Genomic DNA, 20622 nt, shown 5'->3' with positions numbered 1-20622 from the left:
ATTCTTTTATGTGTTAAGAGCGTGCCTGACGAAATGTTTTATTGTTTTTTAACTCAAAATTATTATCTTTGTAAGACCCAATACACCTTTTTAAGCTAAATAAATTGATTTGATGATTTGTTGTAGCCGAGTTAAGCATCTTCATGTATGGACAACTGAAATATTAAAAAAAGTATTTTCAATACATTTATTTACTGCTTCCGTTTTAGATAGTTTTCCATACAAACTTTAATATACGTTCTTAAAGAAAATCCAGATTAAAATCATTAGAATGATGTAAACGATAGCTTTAAGGATTTGATGCTGCCAATACAATCTGTCAAGCAAAAATACTGATAGTTTCTTGACAACTTATTAAAATAAATATAATAACGTGTTTACCGATTCCATTTAACTAATGCTTTGGGCATAGTTTCCAATGGATCCTTTAACAAATATTTGCGTATTCCACGAAAATATTGCTGAAGAAAAAAATCCCAATCTAATTGTTGCATATCAAAAAAGAATTCGTCCTTATCAACATTCGACATTCGACTCCAAAGGCTTTGAATATTATTAATACGAAAGTCCCAATCACGCGTTGAGAAATATGAAATCACATTCATGAACTTATGTATCTTTTTATAAGTGTTGAGTAGCCTGTAAATGAAAAACATATAATATTTGGGGAAGAGATTTGTATTCGTATTGATTATCGACCAAAATTGATTTAATATTTATATGTCACGATTTGCTCATAATGAGAATTTATAAATACATAAATATACATTGTAATTATTCAATATATATATACACACATACATACACATATACACATATGTACGCAATCAATATGGGGACTTTTAAGATATAGAATAAAACACGTATCGTACTATATTTTAAAGTTACTTTTATTGGGAAAAGTCTCAATTTAACTCAATATAACCTTTAGAACGATTACGCATAGACTGATTCATGCCATCGAAATGAATATTCTTTAACAGCTGTGCCACGGCTTCTCGAATGGCTCGAATAATCGTAATCTTTTCATGGCAGCTTTCAGCTTAATGAACAGAAAATAGTCGTATGGTTATAGGATCAGGAGAATACGGAGAATGGTTGATGACACAAATCGGTTTTATTCATAAAAAATTTACGAACTTTTTTGGTTTTGTGGATATTTAGGTCTAACACGAACAATTCTTGACCGCAAACGATGTAAAACTTATAAATAGTAAATTCCTTGTAAACAATACCCTTGGAATCATAGAAAGTGATCAACATTGTCTTGATTCTAGGCTTTTGAAAACGCTCTTTTTTGGTTACTTCACGACCATTTTTATGAACTTGTGAGCGTTCTCAACAATCATCACCATACACCCTTGCATTTGTACGATACAAGCACAAACTTTCATTATAAAGGGCGTAACTTTTGAACCTGTCAACCGATTTACATTAAATTGGTTGTGTTTGAAATCTTATCAACATTCAATAGATGACGTTACGTGTTCCATGATTAAAATAAAAATTATTTTTTGAACATACTGTGTATGTATATTTTAACTTACCTTGGTTTCTTTCCAATGCACAAGCAAATAATGTCAATGATAAGTGCAGGTAAATAATGGAGAAAACATATAGACAGCATATGGGTTGCCTTGTTAGTGCTATTCGAATAACATAGATACCAAACTGCTTTTGATGTTGGGTACATTAGTCCATATTTTGTAGTCTTTGTTGTAAATTCACCCCAAGTTAGCTGGTTGTCATTGGGTGTGCAAAAGTTGTAGACAGGGATGTCTGCCGAAGCTTTTCTAGCACTGCAGCGAGTGTTTTTGAATGGAAGAAAATCTTAGATTCATATATCAAGATAGATAATTTTAGTATCACAAAACATTACTTGTGTCTTTCATATATATCCCAGGAAGCAGCTATCATACTGTTTACACATAAGTCAACTGGAACCATGTTTGCTATGGCCTTTGGGTTGCAGCGTAATGTGCGTAACAACTATAAAAACATATTTACATTTATTATAAAACTAATAATAAATCAATTTAAAATCGTACCCCTGTGCCTGCCCCAGCTATTGCTCCAGTTGGCCCATAAAAGTTGTCTATCCAGCCACTCACTGGTTCTCGATAAGTGGATATTACTAGAAGAAAAAGAGTACCATAAGCATTTCATTCAGTTTGAAATCATCACTGTTTCAATTAATAATCAAATAAGACGCATACCAATGCCAGGACGAAATACGCCAACGGGGAGTTGCTCGCTGTAAATTTGAACAACGTCCTCAGCCACGGCTTTTGTAAAGGTATACGTATTTGGCCATTTCCCCAGTAGGCTGGAAAGAGATGCATTTTTTTATCTTTTATAGACCAACAAATTAAAAAATTAATGAATGTTACATGCATTTTCACAAAATCATTATACTCTGATTTCCCATTTTGAACGGGTCAGGGTATAAAAACCAAATATGATTTTAATGTAAGTGAAATTGAAATAAAACTTAAATTCATTTTGAAATAATGTAAAATGTAACAAATGTTGAAAAAATTGTTTAATTTTATAGTTTCTAATGTAATTACATGGGGGTTACGTGGTCCAAGAGCTTCTCGGGCATATACTCAGCCATTATCATTAGACCTTTAGCATTATTATGTGTCGAATATAACTTTTCGTCAATCGTTTTTCGAGGACAATGTGTATATGCCGTGGATACGTGGACAACACTTTTAAGATTTTTCATTTCTTTGCAAAGCTTCATTATATCATATGCACCATGAACATTTATTTTAAGAGCTGTTTTTAGTTTCTCATCAAATCGGACGGTCGCAGCCATGTGAAACACAATGTCGACATTGTCTATTAATAAATTGCGATCATTAACGTTTAATCCCAAGCCAGGTTTCAAACTGCAAATATAAAAGGATAATAAAAGCATAGAGCTTGAATTTCTTAACTATTTTTTCAATTTACCAATCGCCTGCAATTCCTTTTACGTAAAAGGTATATTTTGTAGAAAGTGTTTTAAGTATTTCAAACATCTAAAATGATTTTGATCACATAAAAAATATTTTCTAATGATAATGATTATATTTACCGGATCCGCAAACATTTCATCCACTCGAGTATCTACACTTTTGTTATTTTTACTACGCACAAGCAAATAAATTGTAGTTAAATTAGGGCACGACGTGAGTAACTTGTTTATTAAAACTAAAACAAAAATAAACTGAAACATATTATCACATCCACTCATTTCATAAATAACATTTACTTACTCTTTCCTAAAAATCCAGTTCCACCCGTAATCAATATATTCGATTTATTAAAAAACTTTTGTATATTTGATTGATCTTCCTCGTTTAAAATTGTTTCTGCATTCGGTTGATCCATTTTCTTTGCACAATAATAAAGAAAAATTAAATTTAGAAAATTAAATGATGTAACCACTCACATAACTCACATAACTAAAACTAGTTAGGCTTTGAAAGATTGTTAAATTATGTAACTTAAGGGCTCAAGGGGTTAATATATATTATCCAACCTACTCAATAATTGGGATAAGAAAAAAACTAACCATCTCTAAGCAACTGTTGCAACTCTTTTGCTGTGTTTTCAATCCTCAACAGTTTTTCATGTTTAACTCGTAAGGTTTCGTCACGCTTTTCACAACCATTTTCATATACTCTAAGAATCAAACTGAAAAAATGGTGTTAATTTTTTTTAACTAAGGAAAATCTGAGTATAGCTATCTCAGTTTAAATTTCAATATATATGCATATACTGGCTTATATTCAAAATTGATTACAGCTGAAATGCATAATTGTTAAATACAGATTAATGATTATAATTATGGTTCAAGTAAATTGAATTATTACTTAAATCGAAATCTGATACATTTTATGTAAATGTACTATAAAACGAGGAAAAAAATAATAAAAATAATAACAACTTCGTTTTTTAACATGCTTTAAATTTGTCAAAATTGTATTTGAATAAAATAAAATAGCTCAAACACTAAGACACAAAAATACAAATTCACAAATACGCGTCTTTCATTCATTTTCCATTAAAAATGATTATTTATATATTTAAAAAAATGGTAAATTAAAACTCGAGTTGAATGAATCCAAAAGGACGAGACGGCATATTTAATCAATTTTGCATTTGTTAAGTACAGATATATAAATTTAATTACTTACCTGCATATTAGTTACCTGTTATAGTAAAAGTACAGTATATCGAATTCGAACTGTCTGATGAACGTAAATATTATTTTTTGTTTTGTCATATTCACTCTGTTTACTTAATCACTTTCACTGAATGCTGCAAAAAACCTGATATGAACTGTGATACCAGAAACCATTGCACCGTAGCTACTGTGGACATGAAATGGTTGTTTTGCCACAAAATGAAAAAAACTATGCTTATTATATTTTTCTTATTATATTTATTTGTATAACATCGTTTTATTTAATTCGTCAGTCCTCACCCATTGAATAATGCTTAGCCAGAAAGGTAATATTAAGGTATTAAATTTTGAAAGACAATTTTTAGTAGCAAGCTTTGTACGATAAAAATTTTACTGTAAAATCACAAATTTCTACTGTGGACATACAGGGATCATCGACCTTCCACAAAAACCAATAGAGCTGTTTGTCTACAACTTATTAAACATATTGTAGAGGTTGCAGTTTTTAACGACTTAGGTCAGAACTTTTTGTCTCTTGTGTGAGCTAGAAGCATTATATATTATATTATCTATCATTATTTTTTTCAACAAGCTCGAATTAGGGGTGCCCGAATAAGAGATACCCTAAGTCACGATCAACAGATACTTAAAACAGAAAAAAACTATACATTTTTCATAAGTATCGACTTTAAAACTCGTCTACTGAATCATTTGAGTTGTGAACGTTCACAATATTAAAAAAAAAACCAAAAACCCAGCACCTTCAGAAATTTAACCCACAACCTTTACTAACACCGTAAATATCGATGAGTTTCTAGATCTCTCGTGAAGATTAAAACGGTAGATGGGACCGCTGAATACGATGCTGAATCAAAGCGCAGCAATGGGCTACGCTGGGGACCCGCTGACGCTATCGTCTCCTTTATCCTTCGATTATGTGCAGGTTGTTGCCGTTGGATAAGGATATAGTCAGATGGTTTAACGTTCATATGTGATGACTTAGATGTCAGTCATGTTGTCATCTTGCAGTTAAAAGGCCATGAATCTGTATGATATCTGTATGATGATAGCAAGTGTTAGTGTATGCGTTAAAATTCGAATATTGGTTAATATTTGTGGCTTTTAGCCCTAACGATGTCAATTATTTAATTTTTGCCCATACATCTCTAAATAACTTTACACATACATATCACTAACCAATAGTTTCACTTATGGGAAACCCAATCTATTTCAATTTTTCATTGTGGAACACCGTCTATTTAATAAGAAGATACGCACCCAGGGCTCCGTGGTCAGTTTGCCTCTCAAGCGTATTTTTTTGTGTGTCGTCAAAGTCGATAATAGTCTTTCAAAACATATGCATAATGGAGCAGTTTCCACCTTTCAGCATGTTCGTTAAAGGCTTTGCAATCGCTGCAACGTCTACAACGAAATATCTCGGCATGCAAAAAATTTATCTTAACCAACAATTTTTTCAGCTCCCAGTATCCTTAAATAGCTTTAACTTCAGGGTCGCTCTTTGCACCTACTTCGGATACTTTAAACCCTAAACCCTGGAAAGTTTTACAATAGCATAACTTACGGGTTTTAATACCAATTTATGCGTAACATGATCTCTTCATTTTCGGAGAAAATTGTAAAATTCACCGCACATATTATTTCATTTTTCAGTCCAAACAGTATTTGACATGGGTAGCCACAGCTTACGCAGAAATACATTTTTTATGGCACTGATCTTCAAGGCTAATTTGATAATAGCCAGATTGGCTAATATCAGGTTTTTCATTTGATGTTATGCCACGGTAGATCTTTGTCGTGTTTTTATACGAAATCAGAATATGTAGGGTTATCATCTACAGTTCGTACCATGGCCACAAAATAAATATTAAATGTCAGTGCCTCGTAAGAGAAAAAAAATGTCTTTGTCTTTGTTATGACCATATTCCTAAACTCGGATCTTATTCCCTCCTGAAAGTCAACACCCATGACATTGCTGATGAACCCAGAGAACTATGGCCGTTCTATTGTACCGGTATAGGTGGTGATTAAAAGCATGTTGTATTGTGTTGTGTACTCGGTGACGCCTCTTGCTTGACACACATCCGGACGAGCTCTGTAACTTCTGGGCCAGTACGTTTTTACGCTGCCTATACTGTTGGATCATTTGACATTGAATCGTCGTTTTACATCATTTAATTCACCAATTCCAAAAAATTATAAAAATTAAGCTTGCATAAGATATATGTATATTAAACGGTCAGGCCTGGACTCAGCTCGTCGACTTAATCTACAATTTATATACATTTAAAAAAAAAACCATCCTCCCTAATTTCCCCTTTTTAATGGGTTGAGGGCATAACAATTAATAAGCTTTTTAATTCTGTGTTCCTTTTTGTATTTTATTTATCTAAAACCGTTTCTTAGCGTCAACAAGGTTTATATTATAAATAAAATTGACATCAACCCTGCACTAACAAACGGGTTTCACAGCAACTAATTGCTAAGAGTTGCAGGTGATAAACTTTTTTGGTTTTACAATTTGTTTAATATAATGATTTGTCAATTTATAATGCAGCTTTAATATTTTATTATTGGAAGGAAATCTAGTTTTCTTATCTAACATTAATGGCTGAATTTTTACTTAAAATTGTTAATAATGTAAATACTTCTGTTGATAATTGGAGTAAAAACAAGTAGTCGGAGTGCCCGACTAGGACATACCCTGATCCCAGTCCTATCTGCGTTTATTAATATTTTCCGTACTTTGCATCGAGTGTAAAAAAAAAAAAAAAAAAAAAAAAATAAAAAACAACATTGCAACCGGAACACCACCACTTCACAATTAAAAAAATAAAAAAAAAAAACAATTAAAAATGTGCCATCGCCGCGAGGTTTGAACCCGAGGCCAATCGCTAACGGAGGCCGTCTGTACCAATGCAAATTTGAAATTAAGTAGCATCTAAGAATTCAGCACCATTTAATTAATAAAATATGATTGAACCAATGGATATATGAAGACGAAATGACAGTCACATATCATGGCTATATCCCAAGATACATTGTGTTGCCTCAGTCGAAGAGGATTTTACCTAAAATTTCTAATCGCTCAAAATATTTATTTATTCAAAAATTTTATTCAAAATCTAATTTTAATATTATGTTTTTGTTGAATGCCTCGAAATAAGTTAGAAAATAATGTAGGTATTTGGTTTTGGCTGTGATTTTGCTAGATATAAATAAGGTAGACTCCCTCATATTAAAAAAACAACTCAGAATTATTAAATATACACAATTTACATTGAACAACTTTCTGAATTACTTTGCCAAGAATTCTCGGGCCTGCAGACATTTTATTGTTATATTAAACATTTTAAGATATTGTCCACTAGCATATTTTTGTATCAAAGTTCGTTATCCCGTGGCACAAAAACCGGCGAAATGGCTCGTAAAAACTGGCTGTTAAACTCTTTTTCTGAAAACCTTTCAACAGATGACCTGAAATGTATAAAAATAAATTAGCTTGTTTTTTTGGTACTTAATAAAGAAGTACGTACCGCGCTGCATTTATAATATCCCTATTCGTTTTAGCAGGATTAATTATAATATTCATTATGCTAGCTGCATATTCAATTGCATGGGTTGCAAGAAATCCATTTTGGGAGCCTGCAGAAGTCTCGATAATATCAAGTAATGGACCACCTGATTCATGAGCAATCATAATTATACCAGCTGCCATGCATTCCACGATTCCAATTCCGAAGTGCTCATTACACATAGTGTGTATACCAATTGTTGCTCGTTTATATATATTCAAGAGCTCATCATATGAAACGTTTACTTTAAACTCCACGGAATTCTCAAGAGATAAATGCTTTGCAAGGTCTTCCATATTATGAAGCCTTTCGTAATCTTCTTCATGTCGGCAAGATCCTACTATAACAAGTTTTATTCGATTCCAGAGATCCTCATCTCTAATCAGCAATGTCCTTAGCTCATACAAAACTTGTAATTGCAATGGGTGATTTTTCTCAGGTCGAAACTGCCCTACAGACACTATTAGGATTTCCTCATTGTTTTCAATATGTTCCAGTTTCTTAAGGTGTTCAATCTCACATGGCGGATACACTCTATGAGTTTTTAATGGCACATTTAGCAGGTCTACGATATGGTTTTCAGTCCATGTTGAATTCACCATAATAGTTTCCGAGCAGCGGCTTACCCACTTATATGTCTACAAAAAAAATTTCTTTATGTAAATATCTATATACTCTGTGTTATAGATATTATACTCATTTTTTATAGTATTTTTTTTGCATGTCGCATATCCTAATTTACACGTCATCATAACGTGTTATCAGTATCAACGTTGATATCAGCGACTACTTGTATAAGATTTGTAACCAGGTATTATTACTTACCTTAGAAAGCAACCGATAATAGGTAAGCTTTAACCATGTAAGAAAGGGATTGCGGGCGACATAGGCTTTATTGTTGTAAGATGATTGACGATATTGCACCTTTTTTAGCATATCTGTGCTTATTAAAGGATAGTGAACATAGCATCCAATTCTACTACCAGCCAAGTAGCGAAAGACTGGAAACGTGTAGGCATATCCCATAGTATCAATAAAGATATCTGGTGGAAATTTGCAGATAGCTTCTAAGCCTAAGATAATCGATCCTAAACTCTGTCCCAGCAAAGTAAAGTGCGGATACTTTCTCGCTTCAACCCATTGTCGTTGTTTCAGATATACAAACGTAATCTTTTCAGTTTCGAGTGTTATGTTAAATACGTTTTTCGCCTTCTGCAGAATTGAGCTGGGCGTCGAATCAGTATCTCCTGTGTAAATGACTATCTTTACGTTATCATACTTGTTCTAAAGCGAAACGAAGTTCTATTATTATTACAGATAATGTTCATATATATATAAATATATATGCTAGCACCTGTAACGCCCTTACAGCACACCACAAGACGCGCTCGCCTCCACCGCCAGCGTTGCAATATGGATGGAATAAGCCAACATACAATTTATCTTCCGGCTGGGACCAATGTAACTTTTTTTTGTTCCGTAGAATCCATTGACGTAAGCAAAACAAAAATGTAGACGCGATACCTAGCAGCAATATACAGCACCAGAATCTGTTCCAAATCAAACTTTTATTAATAATGCAGTTTATTTTACACATATTTATAGTCTTACATCAAAATTATCACCATCTTATAGTTTTAATATTTGTAAAATTGAATTTTTTAATTTTACTCGGTACAGTATTGCCTTATCAGTGGAGTGCAGCAATGATTTTAAAACTCTGCATTAATAAACAATAACTAATTACAGGTGTCGTGTTCATAGTATTTTTATTTCAATTGTCTTGCGTTTTGTGGTTTAGAGTTATAAAAAATATCGAATTTTTAAAATTGTAGCTGGTTTGGTCTCAGGTACTCGATATTGTACGATGTTTTGGCGATGAGTACGATATTTAAGAATCGTTACTGCACCTTAATATTAGGAATATTTCCGCATTAATTTAGGTGTGACCTACAAAACAAATTATTAAATATACTATGGTTGTCGTTCTGAAGATAAAGATATTTGACTGGAATATATTGCACTGTCACTATCAACGTATGTAAGATTAGCAAGAACTCATGGTAATCGAGAATCATTTCAATTAAATATTAGCTACATTTTTAAAACAAGTAGCTATTAAATAATAACAAAGCAAAGATATTAATTTAACTCTGAACGATATTATTAAACAGTAAATAATACATTAATACATAACGATTATTTAAAGAAATATAAATATATAATATATATATTTATACTGTTTTTTTTTCAACTTTTTCAATAAATAAACATATTGTATTTATTTTTTTAATTTATTGTGAATTAGTTATCAAAATTGCTATATATGCATAGTAATATTAATTCAAAAGGTTGGTTTATTTTTAACACTTACATTTTCATTTACATCACGGGAATGCCCTTATTAGTGTTTTTATACTTTTACCATCACTAAAAATTATTAACAATAACAACGTAAATATGGAATACGTTCGTTCTGTATTGGATTGTTTAGCATCTATTTGTAGTTGTTGGCACTGCTCGGACGACCTAGGCAGTCAAGTAAGAATATAGTTATATATGCTTAATTATCATAGTTAATTAAATTTTTTATAGGGTATTGAACCCAGCGAGAGGACGCATCTTCTGGCTGATTCTGTAAATCAAAGTCCAGCTTTGCGGCGAAGTAACTCAGCTGATTTAAGCAATGATTATTCTCAATCGCTGCCAAAGAAGGATGATCAAAATGCCTTATCTAGATTGGTGCAAAATACTGCAATGTAAGTAGAAAAAAATATCTATATATGGTTATATTATTTATGTGTTTGTTGACATATTTATTTAATTTTATTTTATATTGAATGCTTTAGCAACATGATCAATGTGGGGGCGCTGGATTCTCACACCTTGGAACATCAGGAGTATACAGACAGAATTAAATTATACTCACAGCGTCTCCAACAGCAATGGAATAACATTCAACACCCTGGTGTTGTACAAAAAGGTTTGACATTACAATTTATTTGTGCATAACAAAAATGTTATAGGCATATAAAAATATTAACATTAAGATTGGCCTTAAATAGTAAGCTTGATAGTGGTGAATTAAAGTTATTTGTTTATTGTTTCTACATTCCCTTATTTATCAGCGACATATATATATATGTAGTTCTCAAAACCGACCCCCATATAATTTTGACTTAGCATTTAACTTATATTTATCGCATTACCAGTAAATTGCGAAAAAAGTAATAAATTTCCTATTCCATGCGTGATATTCTAATTTAAGTTAATGTAATAGAAGATAATTATGTTTACAATTACTTACGTTTTGCAAAATCTAATCAAATTTCACTTTCAGAAAATGAATAAGTTTTAAGTTAAATAAGCTAAGTATCCTTTAATCAAATACGATTAGCAGACACTATCTAAGATAATGACAAGTTTATTTATTTATGAAATACATTGTTTTTTAATATTATTTACATGTTATTTATTTTTAGGTCTTTTAAAGGATGTTCCTAACCATCAGTCTTATTTATCAAAAGCTATATATTCAGATGATACTGTTCAGGTTAGTGAGTCATTCATTCTCTCAATCTCAATCATCTCATTATATATAAAAATGTAAGACGCTGTGGTAGGAGAGACTCTGTTCAGATATGGTATTTATAGCAAACAACATATGCGTACGCATATGCACATGGACGTATAGGCACGTGCTGCTTACTGCTAAGTTCACACGGCGGCTGCGTTTCTGCAGCAGTATGGCCGTTACTAAGGGAAATGTATTGCCAAATAACTAACCAAAATGCACTTGCCTTATGAAAATTTGTATAAGTAAAGAAAGTATATAAGTTTCAACTCGTGCTTTTGTGGATTATGAGATCGCTGCTTTCATACGGGCGAACGGACGCACGATAGATCGATTTATCTCATATTCCTGATCTAGAATTAGTTTATTTTATGTCACTCCTTCATCTGCCTATAACACACATTTAAAGAAACCTTACACAAATAAATAAGTCTTTATCACCAGAATCTCCTTTATTTTGACCTATTTGTTCCAGACGACGTGATCCGTAAATATTTTGAATATATATCTTACATTTTTAGATATTTTGCAACCCTGTCTGAAATTTAAAATCTTTTTATTCCTCTTCAATTTACCGATTTTGTATATACGAATTCATAATAATTTAATTACTTTTATGTTTATTGAATGATAAGTTTAAAACTATTTTTTCTTGTTTTCAGATGCGAATATTTATACAAAAATCCCACGCCGGTGTATTAGGCATACAAATCGATCACAGAGAAGCGGTTGTGGTTCCATTTGAAATCCCTTAAAAATAAATAACAAAACGTAATGTTAAAATGTATTGTTATGTTAAAAATATAAATATTACTACATTCAACTTATTATGTTGTGGATTATAATGGATTATTTTTGAAAAAGGATAGGCGATTGCGTGATTTTATCATAGTTCCAAACTTGATATTATTAACCACTCAAACCTTTCCAATCTGGCAAGGTCATAAATATCACCCTTTTGTATGAAATATACCCCAGTTTGAATGAATGAACAGATCACTATTGCTGTGTCAATATATTTTGTAAAATATATATTTTGTATATGTAAAATATATATTAGTTAAAAACAGCTTTTGCTTAAAATAAATTTTAAGTTTCGTACTAATTTCTGGAAAAAACGCAATTTAAAGATGTCCTTCGATTTGAATCATAAGTACTGGATTTCTACTTCTAAAGAAATCAGTCAATTGATAAAAAAACAAAATCGATTAAAGAAAATTGAACCCCCGGAGCAAAAATCAGTTTCATTCAAAATATTCTCTGAGCTATATATATTATATGTTGAACTTGTCAATAAATTAACTTTTATTTATTTAAACACATTTCAAGTGCAAAAAAGAGATGTGGTCAGAAAGCTGGTTGAAAGTGCAACTCAGCAACTCGTGTTGCTCAAAGATGAGCTGAAAGAAATGGAGTTAAGCGAATACATTTATATGGACAAACTGTTAATTGCACGAAAATTGACTCCATACGATTTGATGATTTGGAGATCTCCGCAATTTCTATATCGTCGTCCATTAGACATTCAAAATATTCTATCAGAAAATAAGCTTTACATGAATGATCAAGAGAAAGAGCAAAGCGATGCATTAAGCTGGAGTAAAGTAAGCGATGCAGTGGCGCTTATACAAGCCCATGAGCGAGCCCGAAGTGCTCGTGTTTACAAGTCGAATATCAATTATGATAAGAAATTCTTGGAGGTCAAGCAGAGAGCAAAGGTTAACTATCGGTTTACCTTCAAGCCAAACCAGCCTATGAGTATTCCTGTTAAAAGAACTATATTCACAGCGGACTTCATTAAAACTGACGAATCTTGTAAAGAATTACGAGATAAAATCGATAATTTAACAGGCCATGTAACAGGTAATTATCTTATGATCGATTATGTTGCGCTATCTTTTGACTGCTACAAATCCAAAGCAGTGCATTAATGTTATGGTTGATATTTTAAGAACAACAACAGTTTTATAGACTAGACCCTAGAAGTCGCCCACACCTTACTCTTATTAATATATGCATTTTCACCCAAATATTCACTGTTCAACCATTTTCTACCGATATCCAAATTTACGTCATATCTTGCTCCCATAAAGCAGGGATTTTTGAATACATTACCAACATTTTTTTAAACGTTAACTGCACGAATTAATAAACCGATCAATTTAAATTTTAGAAAATAGTACGGACGATTCGAATGAAATTCGCAATCGAGCAGCGAGTTTAATTCAATCTTGGTGGAGAGCTTATAAAACAAAAAAAATTTATAAAATTAAAAAACAATTTAAACGAGAGTTGTTGGGCATACGAAAAATACGACAACTAAAAAGACCAAACCAGTTTGCTAACTCGGTTCTTGAGATGTATAAAAATGAACAGAAAAAAAAAAAACTTGACGAAGAATTTAAACAACTTATTATGGACGAACGGACGCGATTGCTTCAAGTTCGGAGCCCCTGGATGATGGAAGACATTTCTGATCATATTCGCGGTTGGTTTAAAGAATTGTAAGTAGTGATGAATCTCCAAAAAAAAAAATATTTCTTTTAGTTTATTTATAACATATAATGTAGATTTTTTATTCTTATCCCTCGAAAATTGGACCAATCTTTATATTAATAATAATACCCTTAAATTTTAAACATATTCCGAAAATAATACGACGGAAATTAGATATATATCAGTAATAAGATACCGGATCCAAGTCTAGCAATTAAATATAAATCGAATAACATCAAAGTTTTTTTTTAAAACACATCATATTGCTTATACCAATCAAAGTTTGGATCAGAGTATCTCATTGTGACTTCCTTTTTATTCACAGCTACACAGCAACTGAGAATTTTCACCCGTACCCTGATCCAGTTAAGAACGGAACTGTGTTGGTTGTCATTGATGAAACAATGAGTATAGGCGATTTTCAGGAGAGTCTAACCAAAAAACCATTGTCAAAGGAAGAAAAGCAAAAACTAAAAAGTAAATTAAGAATGGAAAAGAGGAAAATTAAAGCGAAAATTAAAAATCAAAAAATGAAAGAGGCTAAACGTAGAAAGAAGTTGAGAGATTTAGGAATATTTGATGTTGGTTATACATTATCAACAAGCAAGCCAATAGGTATGTGGATAACGTTAAATAAATGAAGAGATCAGGTACGCCTGAGCCTTGACACAGTTTAGTATATTGCCTCAAACTCAACGTACTTATTTATTTATTTTGTAATATATATTAAGTTATTGAGGAACTTATAAAATTACCTTATAACTTGAAGCACGTGGCCAGCAGCGCTAAGCGTGCGCATTTGCTCCGTATTTGTACACGTATTGCAGAGATGATGCGAATAACATGCTATTTGGTTGTGGAAGTGCATGTTCCAAAATGGTTTTTATTATATATTATTTACTTCAAAATACTGATCTGTCGAAGATCAGGGTATTTCCGTCTAGAGCTATTTCACTTGTTTTAAATCTAATAATTTTTAATAGAAAACATTGAAGAGACAATGAAGCAATTTGCAATTGATTGGCGAAACGTTGATGAATATCTAAATAAGAATCACGATCCAATTAAAGCCTGGGTAACTGAGAAAGAATTAGATGTAATACATCACGAATTGCGAGAATTGGTAGACGAGTATATGCGGTAAGTATAAACCCCTTTTATATTCCAAAAAAATGTTTAAGTTTAAAAATATTTGAATAGTTTTGAAGATTGTAATGGTATTACATATCTATGTCAGGATTTTGTCCCATTTCTCGCCGGTTATATTTTAGTAGTAAAAAATTTGGTGTTTACATAAATATTATTGGATAAAAATTTAAAATCAACGTGCCCTATGAGAAATACTTTTTCCTCTGTGGGACTTCCAAATCACTTCTGTCGAAATTTTTAACTACTTTATTAAAAAAGTTATATTTGTGTACCCTACAAGTTTATGCTTATTTCGTTATATAACTCTTCCCATATCCTTATTATTGATGAACCTACAGAATTCGGTTAATTCATTAAAAAGGTTTTAGTGAGAAGTACACAGTTTTCGTATATATTAAATATATAAATCAAATTACTTTTAGTTTTTAATTAATTGATTAATACACTATATGTTCAGGCATGAACATACAGCCACTTGCAGGGAGTGCAATAGGAATAGCTCAAATTACATGCTTGATAAGCTAGATTTAAGACATGAAATACGTTTGAGTCAGAGTGTAAGAACTCGAGCTCAGACGAATGAAGATTATTACATAACTGAACGCCACCACGGTCAAGTGGTCCCTCGAGCCGGAGAATACAAGACTAAATAACATCATAGTCAACTGTAATCGCACTATATCATTGGTTGAAGATATTTATTAACAGTTGATTATATTTTAATCCTTTTTCAATTTTCCAATTTGTCTTATTATTAATAAATAAATGGTAAAGATAATTATCTTTTCACGAATTCACGAATGGAACGAGTATCCATTCCATAGGCAATTTTCTTTGGATAGTTAAAACATTAAAAGTGTTGATATAGATATTGTCAAAAATTGATATTGTTGAAAAATGTAATTTATTGTGCAATAGTTTAAAAAAATTGTAATTTTATAAACTTTTTGCTGTTTTTGAGCCATGAACGAGTATTATATAGTAAACAGGATTCAATTGCATTTTTATAGATTAATATTTTTATATTTGTTCTAGTGTTGAATATGAACTGCTAAGAGAGGCTTTAGCTGCGGATAATAATCAGCCCTATAAAGCGTTAAAGGTAAAAAAGAAGAAGAAAAAGAAGGGCAGAAAGAAGAAAAAAGTTGTGGATCCGACAGGAGATAGAACACTCAGCTCATTGTATCACGAACTCAAGGATGCATCTGTAATTGAGGAAATTTCCCATAAAGACTTCAACGAATTCATTGCTGACTTTAATTTTATTGCTGATGATACAAGAGATGAAGACAATTTGACGTAAGACTTTCTTGCAATGATAATTACAAAATTTTAATTTGTTCAGCCCAGATTACTGTATGTTTTTATACCCTAATCCCATTGAAAATGGTAAATCAGGGTATAAGCTTTGTAAGTCCGTGTATAGCACGCGCATATCAAGTTTGTTTCAAATATTCGATAACTATTTCCATTTAATTGTTTTCGAATAAAAACATGATTGAAATGCAGTTAATACAATATATCTCGTACGTCTTAAGAGCTAGAGCCTCCAAATTTTGTATTTAGTTTTTCGTATTTTTTATACAATTTTGATTTTTGTTGGATTTTGGATACCGGCTCCAAATTTCCCCAAATTCTTTAAATTTAAGTTCAGTTGGAAATTGAGACATCATGTGAAAGCGTTTCTTCACCAAGCCAATCTCCAAGAGCCAATATATAGATCATATGCTGAAGTTCCATTAAAATCCAATAAGTAAAACAAAAGTTATTAAACAAAACGTTTGGCCAATTTGCATAAGCACATGTCAAGCAGCGCCAAGCACATATTTATTCAAATGCGTGTATTCTTTTCTATTCGAAGAATCGAAATTGTGATTGAATTGTGGTGAATTATCAGCTGCTACTTAACTTCAAGTTTGCAACTTATTACGTAAGCAGTGCATTGGCGGTGTTGGTAGATGCGACACCCATAAGCAACAATCTCAGTTTTCGAGCCTGACGGCGAAGGGATGTTTTTTATTTATTTTTTATTTTTTTATTTATGAAGTGGCGATGTTGGTAGAGTTAATGCGTGTTGCGTAAACAATGTGGATTCGAATCTTGGTGTCGTAATACCGATTTTTATTTGCTTTGATACAAACTACGGAATCAATAATTATTTAATTTTGTAATAATTCATATTATTAACCTTACTTCAATTAGTGCCGATAAAGATTTAGCTACCAATAGCATGACAACATTATGATACAAAGATTCTCGAATTTTTATACACAAACAAATTTTAATTTTAACTTCACATCCTGTTAATTCTAGAACTGTTGGCGCTGCAAAGGGAGATATTAAAATGGTTGTTCAGGAAAGTATGCTTGGAATGAGCGAGTTTGATATAGACAAACCCAAATCAATTTTACTCGTTGGTCCACTCAATAGTGGGAAAAAGTTGCTCTGCAATATAATTGCATCAGAGTTGGGTATGAGCCCTTAGCTATAAACATAATTAGACTATTTTTTATATATAAGTATTATTACAGATGCTGTTTTTATAAATCTTAGTCCAGAAAAAGTGTGCAATTACTCGAAAGACATGAACATGTTCATACATATTGTCATGAAAGTAGCTCGAGAATTTCAGCCAGCAATATTATTTATTGAAGAAGCTCATCGGGTATTTTATAAAAAGGTTCCATCGGAGGAAAAATATATGTCACCAACACTACTCGCTCCGTATATTCAAAAGAAAATCTTAAAGCCAATTAAAAAGACTGATAAAATTGTACTTCTCGGTACAACAAGTTTACCTTGGCTGGCCAAGCCGCTCCTTAAGAAAACTTTCCAAAAAATCTTACTTATTCCGAAATGCGACTATGGTACTTGCTTTTTGCTTTGGTTGGATTTGATGACCGAAAATGCACCAGATGCTCTAGAGAACTACGCTTATTCTGCATTGGCAAAAATTATGAAAGCATATAATTCTGGTGATACATCTAACAGTATAGCTAATACATTGAGTGTGTCTCGAAAAATGCGTCTCAAAGCTGAAGCATTGAACCCAGAGGAATTTTTGGAATACTTCTTGACGGAAATGGATCCTCCACTTTTCCCACTGGAGGATAAGGTATGCATAAACAGAAACATTTAATAATATTAGTTTTTCAAAACAAAACGTGGTGTATATACAATATCAATGCTTATGGATTCTCCTAAAATTAAATTTTAATTGAATTGATCAAGCCTAGAGGTAGTTTCAGACATGTTATTTCAAAGATTTTCATTAAATAACTTATTTTGGTATATGAGATTCTTCTTTTCAATATTATATATATTCTGATGTGTACATGTGAGACAAATCCAGAGAAATAGGGAAAGTTATTGTAAAAAATGTATATAATTATTTTGAGAAAAAAATAAATATCTTACTAAGATATTATAAAAATATAATTTATAATAGATACATATTTTAATTAATATAACAATTTTAAAAAGTGACTTAATTTATTTCTTTTTTAGATAATGGATAAATTCAAAAAATGGTTTGGAGGCTCAAATAAGTTCGAAAAGATGAGAAGGGCTGCAATGGCTTTGAAAATGGCAAAGCAAAAAAAGAAATAATCTTTATTTAAAACGAGTCATTATTTTAAAATCGAATGTGAAAATGTAAATCCTTCGAAAATGTAGTAAATTAAACAATGTTAAAAATAAAATCATCTTTTTAAGATAGGAAAATTAATTCCGCTATGGAATTTATAAGTTCAGTTAGCACATTTCAATTAGATACATTTGGTAAACTTTTGTTATTGATATATAATATAATCAAACAAAAACAATATAATCAAACCTTTTGGTATTAACAAAACAGAGCATGGAATTTACTTGTTAAAATGATATGAGTTTTATTTATCAAACATTTACATTGATATTATTCTAGCAATTGTATTTAATGGTTGTTTTTCTTGTTTTTTTATGTGTTTTGGGTATTTATTCTCTAGTATAAGTAAATTTATTTATTTTATGTGCCTTAATTAGTTAATATAAGCTAAAACTAAAAATTAATTAACTTTATAAATATTTTGTGTGAATATCTATCGTTTTATTGACTTACAGCTATTCGGTGAATTCTAATCAAATTAATTTATTGTAAATATTTCATAAACAAACGGATCATTTTCAGCTAGTAAGTAAATAGTTCCCTTATATAATACATTTTATTGCTATTTATATTATTATTCTTATGTTTATTTACTGCATAATTTACATTCAGAAGAATGTCAAGTTCAGACTATAGTTAAACCAAACTTACAAATTCCATGGAAATTATGAAGAAAATTAAGTTTAGGTTTGCTGATAACCTATCTCTCTTTTCTAGGCCAATGAGCTATGCTTAAATGGATAATGCTTATCTAAATAATCTTTTTATTTACCCAACTATTCTTTAAGATTATTAAAATTGTATTCAAATATGTTATTAAGAAGGTTTTTGCAAGTAGCCTTTCTTATATACGTATAGCCCATAGATAAGCTTAAAATTGTGTATCGTTCGCTGTTAAAAAGAGGAATACTCTTCACATCATTTGTATTTCTATATATTTTCATTTTTCCTGATAGCGTCTATCAAATATGTATGTGTAAGTTGAACATTAAAGATTCGGAAATAAAATAATAACAGTATTATTCAGAGCTTTCCTTATGTTGAATTGGGTTAACAGCAAAAATGATAACAAAATATAACTAATAGATAATATGATAATGTGGCGAAAACATATAACATATATAAACAATAACGCAAATAATATCATAAATCTGAAAAATTTATATTTTGCTGTTTTTTAAAAACTATTTTTGTCCCGTTCTTAATATCACTAACTTACATTTTGTTTTAAGCAGTTGTAAAACAACGCCAATTCTAGTTGTGATGTACTTTTCTTTAACTATTGACATTCATAAAAAGGAAATACAAATTATTTAAATATTAATTTTACAAATGAAAAACGATTAGTTTATTTTCGTGGACTTTCAATTGGCCAAGTAAGTGGCCCTGACATACCTATCCAAGAAATTTACGTTTAGGAATACTAATTTGATTTTTTTTGCCACATTATTAAGCCAATAAACGTAAATGTTTTACTTTTTTACAGTACGTTTTAATAATTAAATAATAATTTCTTGTTATACAATTTTATTCTTTTCATAAAATATAATTTTTTAAAAGCCCTAGTATAACGTTTTCTAGAAAATTTCAAATAAGACTTAAACGCCAACGCCAAATCCACTCCACTTCAATTTTTGGATAAATTTACTATTTATATTATATTTTACACATATTAGTATGAAAAGCCCATAACACTTAAGTGCATATATATATTTATATATCCACTTTAAGGTAGTGGTCTTTTTACAAAGCTTTTATAACTGGATCAATTACATTACAGTACGTTCATTTCTTCTACATATTATGAAATACATTTTTATGAAACAGGTAACGGTGCTGACTGCCCGTTCTGGAGACACCTTGAACCCTGCGAAAAGCTGATATTCCAATAATTTTCACTAAGCCGTTATACCCTACCTGGATTTCCGGGTTCAGAGTATACCATTCTTTTCAAAAATTAAAACATTTAAATTAATTTTGACTA

The 20622-nt window shown here is 31.0% G+C and overlaps 4 protein-coding genes across 4 annotated transcripts; 2 read left to right on the top strand and 2 right to left on the bottom strand.

Moving 5' to 3' along the window:
• Nucleotides 1-228: 228 nt before the first annotated feature.
• Nucleotides 229-3381, bottom strand: LOC111592328 (fatty acyl-CoA reductase wat-like). The gene is made up of 10 exons (XM_023304453.1): nucleotides 3267-3381; nucleotides 3086-3201; nucleotides 2962-3029; nucleotides 2571-2897; nucleotides 2217-2326; nucleotides 2049-2134; nucleotides 1880-1989; nucleotides 1548-1793; nucleotides 382-639; nucleotides 229-316 (listed from the first exon to the last, which is right to left on the bottom strand). The coding sequence occupies exons 1-10, from the start codon at nucleotides 3379-3381 to the stop codon at nucleotides 229-231; spliced, it is 1524 nt and encodes a 507-aa protein (XP_023160221.1).
• Nucleotides 3382-7367: 3986 nt separating this feature from the next.
• Nucleotides 7368-9652, bottom strand: LOC111592333 (GDP-Man:Man(3)GlcNAc(2)-PP-Dol alpha-1,2-mannosyltransferase). The gene is made up of 5 exons (XM_023304459.2): nucleotides 9385-9652; nucleotides 9128-9323; nucleotides 8599-9057; nucleotides 7735-8411; nucleotides 7368-7675 (listed from the first exon to the last, which is right to left on the bottom strand). Exons 1-5 carry the CDS (start codon nucleotides 9399-9401, stop codon nucleotides 7582-7584), a joined length of 1443 nt encoding a protein of 480 aa, XP_023160227.1. The 5' UTR covers nucleotides 9402-9652; the 3' UTR covers nucleotides 7368-7581.
• Nucleotides 9653-10200: 548 nt separating this feature from the next.
• On the top strand, nucleotides 10201-12135 carry LOC111592334. Its single transcript, XM_023304460.1, has 5 exons — nucleotides 10201-10314; nucleotides 10369-10532; nucleotides 10623-10756; nucleotides 11256-11326; nucleotides 12010-12135. Exons 1-5 carry the CDS (start codon nucleotides 10234-10236, stop codon nucleotides 12100-12102), a joined length of 543 nt encoding a protein of 180 aa, XP_023160228.1. The 5' UTR covers nucleotides 10201-10233; the 3' UTR covers nucleotides 12103-12135.
• Nucleotides 12136-12393: 258 nt separating this feature from the next.
• Nucleotides 12394-18631, top strand: LOC111592332 (IQ and AAA domain-containing protein 1-like). Its single transcript, XM_023304458.2, has 8 exons — nucleotides 12394-13210; nucleotides 13521-13851; nucleotides 14169-14458; nucleotides 14827-14983; nucleotides 16028-16291; nucleotides 17306-17463; nucleotides 17524-18107; nucleotides 18500-18631. Exons 1-8 carry the CDS (start codon nucleotides 12478-12480, stop codon nucleotides 18599-18601), a joined length of 2619 nt encoding a protein of 872 aa, XP_023160226.1. The 5' UTR covers nucleotides 12394-12477; the 3' UTR covers nucleotides 18602-18631.
• Nucleotides 18632-20622: the final 1991 nt, after the last annotated feature.

The sequence above is a fragment of the Drosophila hydei genome, unplaced genomic scaffold (genome assembly GCF_003285905.1).
Source record: "Drosophila hydei strain 15085-1641.00,03,60 unplaced genomic scaffold, DhydRS2 tig00000001-arrow-pilon, whole genome shotgun sequence".
In the NCBI taxonomy this organism is placed as follows: Eukaryota; Metazoa; Arthropoda; class Insecta; order Diptera; family Drosophilidae; genus Drosophila; species Drosophila hydei.
The sequence above is the reverse complement of the archived record's forward strand: the minus strand, read 5'-3'. Positions and strand labels throughout refer to the sequence as shown.

Excerpts from the sequence above, each read along its gene's own strand:
- LOC111592334 (XM_023304460.1), top strand. The coding sequence starts at position 10,234 with ATGGAATACGTTCGTTCTGTATTGGATTGTTTAGCATCTATTTGTAGT. Across the intron at positions 10,533-10,622 it reads TTGGTGCAAAATACTGCAAT|CAACATGATCAATGTGGGGG; the intron begins GTAAGTAGAAAA and ends TGAATGCTTTAG. Across the intron at positions 11,327-12,009 it reads ATTCAGATGATACTGTTCAG|ATGCGAATATTTATACAAAA; the intron begins GTTAGTGAGTCA and ends TCTTGTTTTCAG.
- LOC111592328 (XM_023304453.1), bottom strand. The coding sequence starts at position 3,381 with ATGGATCAACCGAATGCAGAAACAATTTTAAACGAGGAAGATCAATCA. Across the intron at positions 3,030-3,085 it reads ATGAAATGTTTGCGGATCCG|ATGTTTGAAATACTTAAAAC; the intron begins GTAAATATAATC and ends AAATCATTTTAG. Across the intron at positions 1,794-1,879 it reads GATATATATGAAAGACACAA|AAAAGCTTCGGCAGACATCC; the intron begins GTAATGTTTTGT and ends CTGCAGTGCTAG.
- LOC111592332 (XM_023304458.2), top strand. The coding sequence starts at position 12,478 with ATGTCCTTCGATTTGAATCATAAGTACTGGATTTCTACTTCTAAAGAA. Across the intron at positions 14,459-14,826 it reads ATCAACAAGCAAGCCAATAG|AAAACATTGAAGAGACAATG; the intron begins GTATGTGGATAA and ends AATTTTTAATAG. Across the intron at positions 18,108-18,499 it reads TTTTCCCACTGGAGGATAAG|ATAATGGATAAATTCAAAAA; the intron begins GTATGCATAAAC and ends TTTCTTTTTTAG.
- LOC111592333 (XM_023304459.2), bottom strand. Across the intron at positions 8,412-8,598 it reads ATTATCGGTTGCTTTCTAAG|ACATATAAGTGGGTAAGCCG; the intron begins GTAAGTAATAAT and ends TTTTTTTTGTAG. Across the intron at positions 7,676-7,734 it reads GATATTATAAATGCAGCGCG|GTCATCTGTTGAAAGGTTTT; the intron begins GTACGTACTTCT and ends TATACATTTCAG.